The sequence below is a fragment of the Egretta garzetta genome, unplaced genomic scaffold (assembly GCF_000687185.1).
Source record: "Egretta garzetta isolate BGI_Z169 unplaced genomic scaffold, ASM68718v1 scaffold814, whole genome shotgun sequence".
Lineage (NCBI taxonomy): Eukaryota > Metazoa > Chordata > Aves > Pelecaniformes > Ardeidae > Egretta > Egretta garzetta.
In genome coordinates this window covers 130,368-139,093 of record NW_009259417.1, presented here as the reverse complement: position 1 = coordinate 139,093, position 8,726 = coordinate 130,368, and the positions used below count along the sequence as shown (strand labels likewise).

General features: G+C 49.7%; 1 protein-coding gene across 1 annotated transcript in view; it reads left to right on the top strand.

Annotated features, from left to right (window-relative positions):
* The window catches only part of NTNG2 (netrin G2), a 56,599-nt gene that overhangs the window by 42,475 nt on the left and 5,398 nt on the right, over window positions 1–8,726 (top strand). Inside the window, exon 5 of the mRNA XM_009636842.2 lies at window positions 779–805. Within this exon, the coding sequence (XP_009635137.1) occupies window positions 779–805 (27 nt within the window). The remainder of the gene's footprint in view (window positions 1–778; window positions 806–8,726) is intronic.

The following is an 8,726-nucleotide window of genomic DNA, read 5'->3' as shown; positions in this document are numbered from 1 at the left end:
TTTCTCCTCTGCTCTTTCTTCTCCCATTCATCTCTCTTCCCATCTGTCACTCAGCCTTCTTCCTCCCCCCCGCCCCCGGCCTGACTCTCTCTCCATTGCTTCCTCCTCTCCCATCAACATCATCCTCTTCCTCTGCAACAGAGGCATTTTAAGTCCCCTCCTCTTGGTGGTCCTACCTCTTCCATCGCTGGTCCTGTGCTTTATGTTCATGCAAAGCTGAGACTTTCCATGATTCATCCCCTTGTTGCAGTAGAGAGGACCATGGCCATTAGCCTCCTGGGTGCCAAAAGCCAGAAGCTGGTCCTTGGATGGCCTTTGACTGGCAGGTTTGAAGCGGGTGGCTTTGCAATGTCCTGTTGAGCAAGTGCTGCAGTGGGAAGGGTGCTCAACCCTTGTCACTCATGGAGAACTGCCCCAGCCACAACAACCTGGTTCAGACCCTACTTAGCCCAGTGAACCTCAGAAGATGTGCTTGTCCTTTGCTGGGCTTTAATGGTAGGTCAAGGAAGAAAAACCCATCAGCAAGGACCACGCTGGTTTTTCTTCCCCAGGTGAAAGGCTTGAGATGCCAAGAGCCCAGACAGCGCTGTCTGGTTGCCTCTGTGGTTTGACAAAAGCAGCTTTTAAGATGTTGCAGCAAACTGGTATTCCTATGAGCAAGACCCCTGCTAATTAATTGCTGGTTGGTCCTGCATCATGTATCTGTTTGATCTTCTGCTGGTATCAGAGCCAATGGCGTCGTGCTTCCAGTGACCAAGCTTCTTCTTGTTTTTTCCAGGTGCAGCTGCAGGCTCAGCCTTTGGCAGTAAGTAAAAACATAACCGAAATGCTGGCATTTAACACCTCGGTGCATGGTCCTTGAGGGTGTCACTAGGAAAAAAAAAATTGTTATTTTCTGTCCATTATCATCTCCAGGCAATAAGTCTTCCCTAATTATGCCTCATTTTCTGTCCTGTCAAAGAGTCTTATATTTTCTTCCTTTGACTTCAGTAGCCTCATTTTGCCTCTTCCTCTGGCATGGTTTCCCCCCATGAGGTTCGTTAGTATGGCAGACGGAAAGGAAATAAAAAAAGACTCTTCAAAACCACCAGTGCTCACTGTGAACTTTTCCCCCCCAGTACTGCAGACTTCTGCTCTGAGAAGGAGCTGGGTTTGAATTATTTGGCATAGCATCCAGTCTGGGTCACCTTGAGCTATCGATTAAAAAAAAAAATATATAAGATGTGTGTACATCTGTACGTACACGTGTATGGATATGAGCATATGTCTATATGAAGTGTCAGCGGCAAAGACGGTAGAGCTCAGTGGGGATTTCTGTTGAAAGATTGATGGTATGATAGGACTCCGTGTTTAACAAAGCTGGAGGTAGTTTGATATCAAAGAGCCTTGAGTTTTGGGTAAGCAGAAGCCTGGGTTTGAATTTTGTGGCTCAGAATTACCCTCCAGAAGATACAAATCGGAGAGTTGAATGAGTAATGAGTTCTTAGGTTTGCAGACAAGTGGAAAGAATTGGAGGAGAAACAGTTTCAGAGAAATGCAAATGCAATTAAGAAAAATGCACCTAATTGAAAAGTGGAGGACATTTTTTTCTGTGTAAATGAACCATATTTAGATTTTTAAGCAGTTCAATTTAAATGGTTAAAAATTTCACATCAAAACTAAAAGTGTCCCTTAAGTAATTTAGGATTTTAAAAAATTAAATGTTTTAATAGTCCAAAATATTCTTTGCTTTTCTGGTCAAAACCATTTTGATGACTCTGTTTTTCCCCCTTAGCAGAGCTTGGCATTCCCAGTGCTACCTTTGTTTCGCTGGAAAATGTTTCCCATCACATTTTGCTGCTAGGGAGAAGCTGAGGGGGGGTGCTGGGAGTGGTGTGCAGGAGGTGGACAGGAGGGATTTGTGTCGAAGGCCAGTTAAGGAGAGATTATTTAACCCGCATAGGAGACTAGAAGTGACCTAAATTAAGTATTTAAACTAGCTCAGGGCTATTACGAAATTAAGCATGATAATCTGCATGAAGCAGTGGGACAAACAAGGACAGGAGGGCAGCAGGTGTAAGTTAAGTAGGAATTTGTGTTCCGAGTGTTATTTTAGATCGGGCTGTTGTGGCGGTGGGGCGGGCACCGCACCTGGGATCGCTCCCGCTCGCTCCACGGGGCCTTGCTGACGTTAAGCCATCAATTAATTTTCCCTGCTAAATGAAAGGTGCCAGTGAAAATTAAGATATGCCAGTGGTACAGGTTGGTTTTGATGGTGCCAGGTAGTTTGCTGCCTGTGGTGTGGCAGAAGGGATGGGTGCTGTTTGGGAAGCCGGGGAAGGCAGTGGAAGCAAAGCTCCCGGCAGGACGGGTCGGGGGCTCCCCCGCACCTCCCACCCACTCCTCACCCCATCTCTGCCCAGGCATGCTTTCATTTCCCCTTTTCAGCTTAATTGGCAATTAGTTTATGATAGAGCTGTAAGTATTTAAGCCAATATCTGGACCAACAGAGTAAGCTGATACAGCCACCGCCTCCAGCCCTTGCACGCACACACATGCTCGTTGCATCCAGCGTCACTGAGCCACCATCGCCTTAATCCTCTTGGTGCCCCAGTTGTAACCGCGGTGAGAAATCGGTCACCAGTTCAGCCCCAGCAGCAGCAGCCTCCCAGACGTGCGGGCTGGCAAGGAAACCCTCCATTCGCCCCAGTAAGTGCCTCCACCTCTTCTCTTTGCTTGCTAGCATATGAGCGACCGCAGCGGGTTACCACCACAAAAATGACCACCACAACAACGCCCACCACCACAACCTCAACTACCACCACAACCACTACCACCACCAGCACTCCCCTACCTGCCACCACCACCACCCAGCCAGGTGGGTGCATGCTCCCTGCCTCGTTCGGAGGGCCAGGACTCCGCCGCCAGGCTCCTCCTTTCGGCTGCTTCCCATCCCGGCTCTTCTGGTGGTGGTAGGGACCACATGGGGCTGATGCACCCGTGGCCCTGGTTATCTGCTCTGTAGGATGGTAAAGGGACATGGATAAAAATCACCCTGACTCGGTTCATATCCCCCAGCCTCTGGGCAGTCCTGGTTTGCTGTTCTCTCTATTCAAGGGCACTTTGACATGTGCAACCAGGCTAGGAGCCAGCTTGATGGTCCCTATAAGCAGGGAGCCAGCCACAACGGGTCCCCCTCAAAGCCAAGAGACAATCACACCATGGGTTGACATCCCCCCTCGCCGGCTGATCTCACTCTGCTGTCACTCTGTTATCAGGGCAGCAAGAAGCAAAGCCAGGACGGGGTGCGGGGGATGGCAACACTTTTCCCTTTTTTTCTCTCAATTTTGGTTTTTTTTTTTAAAAAGAAAAGGTTTTCAAAATCCATCCCTCCTAGAGCCACTTGGCAACGTTGTCCTGCACGGGGCTGGCACGGCTGCAAGAGATGCTCTTTTACAGCTCCCATCCCAAGGCATGGCAGGAAAGCAATGAAGGCTTTACTGTCCCACTGTAAAAACCAAACCACGTATCCAGTTTTGCCTGGCTGGAAGGAGAGGGGAATTCTACCCTGTCCTGCTCTATCCCAGACCTCCACACACGATACGAGAGCAGGCAGGAGAGTTGCCCCCGCTGCACTTGCTGGGTGCTGCTCCCAGAGCGCAATGGGGAAGGGTGGGTGCTGCTCCCAGAGCGCGATGGGGAAGGGTGGGTGATGCTCTAAGAGAGAAGCTGGCTCTGACTTTGCTGGCTCTCCCAGCCCTGCATCAAGTCCCTGTGGCCAGACACAAGGATGTAATGCAGGCTGGCTGCATCTTCAAGGGCAGCGTTCCTAGGGCAGAGCCGCACTCCGACGTTCCCCAGGCAGCCGCTGTACCAGCAGCCAGGGAGCGTGTGGGGCTGGAGCTCACACACGCGCCAGAAACACCCTTTCCTAATTTCTAAAAACACCCTGTGGAGGAAAACTTTTGTCCTTTTTCTGGGGGTTCCTCCTTCCCTCCCCCCGTGAACAGGGAGACAGCGTTTTCACTTGTCTTTTGGAAATGAGCAGATAAAACTTAACAGCAGGACTTTTTTTTTAAGCTTCTCATGGGGGAATTAGACACGCATTCCTCCCCTTGCCATGCTTTCTGGGCCTGATATTTCCCAGGAGGACGTTTTACACCCACAGTATGTTAGTAACAGTCTGTCTGGGGGAGCTGCCAGAAGCCAGTCAAAGGGATGAGGAAACTTGATTGCATGTTTATGCAAATATAGATATATTCATGGAAGTACCCTGCTTGAGTAGTTAATCGGAAAGCCGAGGGTTTAGCTCCAGCTTCCATGGAGTTGCAGCGACCCTGGGCAAAAGAGCGCAAGTCTCTTGTCCATTAGGAAGTGCTCCTCACCCAGGTCCATGCTAGACGTGGGCAGGAGGAGGGTCACCCACCACCCCTGCCCAGGGCTCACGCCATCGCCATCCCCCCTCGCAGCGATGGGGGATCATGTCTACATCTGCACCACATGCTTGGGGTCATTTGATTTTTATCCATGCTCACTCATAGCAACATTTTAGGTCTGGTTTTTTTGCAAGTGCTGTGTACGCGTGGGTGGTGTGTTTAGTGCCGATCTCATGTATGATTCGCAGGGCTCTGCCTCGCTTGTGTCATACATCTGGAGTGGGCAGGACGGCATCTGTGTGGGGTTGGGTGGCAGGGGAGGGGGGCAATCTCTCCTGCCAAGCTGCTCTGAGGGACCTGGGAGACATCATGCACCTCAGGGTTTATTCCTTCTCCAAAACCTGCTTCCTGGGCAGAGAAAATGTTTTCATGATGCTTTCATTAACTGATGGCAAGGGACAAAATAAATAAATAAGTCACAGTCCAGCCACCACATCTCTGGCTTGCTATGGTCGGGGCTGAGCTCGGAGCTCCTTGCCCCCACCCAGACACCCATCCCTGTTTCTGCACAGCCATGTCCCCCCCCAGCATGGTGTGCCTGGGGAGGGAGACAGCCCCTGCAGGCACTGCTCCAAATAGGAAGGCTGTCAGGGCCACCCAGCAGCTCAGGGACCCGCTCTCTTACCTGGGCAGTGTGCTGGGTTGGATGCCAAAGGTCTGTTGTGTGCCTTTGACCAGCAACAGGGAAGCAAGACACAGCCTAATTCTGATCTGCTTTTGACCAGAGACATTCCTCCCCCTCCAGTCCTGCAAAACATAAAGTACTTAAGTACCACGACATCCCAATGTCACTCACTTGGACCTCAGGGAAAACACCTTGCTAAAGAGATGGCCTTTCGAGCTCCTGGTAAGATGCCAGTTTGCAGGAGAACGCAATAACCCCGAGCTGGGTCAGAGTCCCGAAGTGAGATACTCCATCCTTACCTCCCTTCTGAATTTTAGAAGCATTAAACGAATCCCTCCTTGCCCTAAAGCCAGCTCAGCCAGCCAGACATTTAAAAAAGAAGTCCCCTTAGGGCCCTGCCCCATGCCCATGCTGTTTCACCCTCTAATTTACACACTGTCTTCTGCCCTCTGAATTTCTGCTTCCCACCATAAGTGAGCATCATCAGACCAGCCTCTGAGTTCGCTGCCTCTGTGCCCGTGAGAGAAACACAGAAAGAACCAGGTATTTAAAGCCAGACCGTTGTGTTTTTCCCTTTTCCTTCATGCCTCCGCACACTAGTGGGTAGCAGCAAGGCAGAAAGCAGCGTAGCACGTAGGCTAGAGGAGTAGATTAGATTTGGGTTGTCTCTGGGTTGCATGGATCCGCTAGACATCTGCTTCCTTTGGCTGCTCGTGATGTTTTCCGTGGTCAAGGTGGAGCTGTGGTCATGTTCGTAGGACGCTTTTGTGCTCGGTCACCTGCGGTGAGAGGGGGGAGAAGAAGGAGTTTATGGGCGTGGGCTGTGGTCTGAAGGCAGTCAAGGCTGCCAAAACGGGTCAAAAGAAGGGAAATCGCAGAGTTACCCTAAGGAGGATGAATTAAGTGCTATTCTCATTTGCCTTCTGCAGTTCTGTTATTTCAAAACCTTCCTTGAAGCCTGTCAAATTCTTCCTTGCCATTTGTTACATTTTTCCTACGTTCAAAATAAGCAAAAGAAAAAAAAAAAAAGCTTTTCTTTTTTTTTTTTTTTTTCCTGTTTCTATTTCCGCCCCCCTGGTCTGTAGCAGTTTCAGCAGTGCCAGTTCACCTCTGGGAAAAACAAAACCAACCTGAGCCCTGCTCGATGGTTAAGGGCTTCGGCAGAAAGAGAGCACCGAAAGCCTGGCGTTGCGTAGGTCCTGCAGTAAGGGGAACACCTTTATGTTTTGAGGAGGACTTTTTCAGGGCCCTTCCCCACTACTCCAGTACTGTTTCCCCTGATGTTTTTTTGCTGTAAAGCGTGATTTTTGGGGTCAATTTATTCTACTTCCCCAGAAACCCACCAAGACCAGCGATTTTCATCATACAAGCCCCCGAGATAAGAGCTGCCCAGTGTTTCCCATTTGGATGAGCTGGGTCTGGGGGTGAAACACGTCTCTCCCCATCCCAAAAGGTAAAACTGTCCATTAATATCCCAGAGCTACAAGGGAAAGGTTCTCAGAATAATGAGCATTAATAATTTTCCTGGCTCTGTAAATGCGATTGAGTGGAGGTGTATGTGAATGACTAAAAAGCAAAATGCCTTCAGGGCTGTTTTTTATTGTGACTCTAATTAAACCCTTGCCAATTTGCACAGGGCTTTTTTCATATTCTCTTTAACACCATATTAATATCAATTGGTTTCCACGTTCCAGCTGAAAAGGACAATGTCTATCACCTTCTCTTAGAGCTTGTCATTAAAAAAAAAAAAAAAAAAAAAAAAAAAATTTTTTTTTTTTTTTTTTTTTTTTTTTTTCTTTTTTATTCTGCATTGTTTATCATCCCCTTGACGAGGCTGGGAAATCACATTTCTCTCCTACTCGGGTTTGTCCTTTGAAACTTGGCAAAGATTGAGAGATTTTTTTTTTTTTTCCCTCCTCCTCCTTATGTTACCCAACTGGAGCTTGAAATTAATAATATGGCTTTTAAAATTTTATTCCTTGGTTTGTTTTCTAGCAAACCTGAAGATTGTTACCAATATTGAGGAGACAGGGAGGGGTATGGAGCCAGTGGGGGTGAGGGTTTGCAGGGAAATCAAACAAGTGATCTATAAATTTCTTGCTGGTTTAATTTCTCTGCGGTGGCTTGCAGACTCCCTAATGGGTATTTCTGAGGGACGAGCAGAGCCTGAAGGAGGGCCTAGAATTTTGGATTTGAAACCAGGACTTTGCGCCTCTGTCGTGAGGCACCTGTGCTCGTTCTCAGTTCCCGCATTTCAAAGCGGAGAGGGGGACAGATCAGTCCCTGATCAGATCAGATCAGACCCCTGAGGTCCTTACGCAAACACACAAGCAAACCGCCGTGCGTTCAGCCAGGCTGAGAACGGGCAGCTCAGTGCACCGCTGCCCTCCTGCCCTTTGCATGGCAAGGGCTGCCCGGCCCCCGAGGATGCACCAGCGCTCCCATCGAGCAGGCAAGGCATGCAAACCTGCACGGCACGGGGTTGGGTCGGTTTTGTCCTGCCAAGCTCTGGCCCTCCATCAGAGCCCTGTGAAGCTCCTCACTGGTTGCCAGCTCCCCCCAGTACAGCCAGTAACACAACTTTCCCTTTTGCTTGCTGCAAGACTACACCGGCTTGTCGGCGGCTGCCCCGCTGCAAGTGGGCTCTCCCCCAGCCAAGGCTGGCCCAGGAGCAGAAGGTAGGAGATGTGTGGTTGAGCTGGGTCCTGCCAGCGAGTACCAGCTCCCAGCGCTCAGCGAACGCTTTAGTTTCTAGTTCTGCATCTCTGTTTTCCATGCATCTCTCTCCTCCTCCCGCCCGGGAAAAAGCTCAGGGTTTTGCCTGTGCCCGACATGCAGCTGGGAATCTGGTGAGGCTGGATTGAGCCTCAGGATTTAGTCGCATACATGAAAGATGAGGATGGTAAGTGGTAGAAGAGATTGTTAACAGCTTGCTGCTGGGGTGAACAGAGAGGATCATGGAAATCCTGTCGTCTCCCGAGACCAGAGTCTGTTTGTAGAGCAGAATAACTTTGTAAATAGATAGGCCTGTGTCGTTTATAGCGTAGATGCCTTCTTATGTATTTCCTTGCTTCAGGTCTCCTGCGCGACTGCCTAAGGTGAGCTGCTCCTGGTGGGAACCTTGGGAGGCTTCACGCTGGCTGTTGAGGCTGACGTTTCTGCTCTGCAGGGTTCACACCAGCACTCACGCTTCGGCAGTTGCCCGTTGGTGCTCAGCTCCCGTTTCCCATCTGAGATGCCTGTAGCTCACTCCAGCCGCAGACATTAGCATCCCTTCCAGCGCAGAACATAACAACTGCGGAGGCTGGGCCCAGGACACAACCCAGTGTTTGGAAATACTCAACTAGGGGGCACAGAAAGTGCTGAAGTTGAGTCTCTTTGGAATTGTTGTGCTTTTCGATCTGTCTCTGGCTTCACAGAGAGATAAAACTGTATTCAATACAGTAAAAAGGGATAGGCCTACACCATGGGCATCAATGCCAGGTGATGCTGACAGTCTGTGCTGAACATGGGGGGCTTCTGAGCCTTGGCAGTGGTCTGCAGATTCAGCTTCTCTCCACGCTTGGGCAATGTAATGACCACATGCCAACGCTCACCCATCCAGCAGCTCCCACACCCTCCCCTTAGGAGTATTTTTTCCTGTCTTTCTTCACACTTAAAGACTCTAATTTCCAGGAGACTTTGTC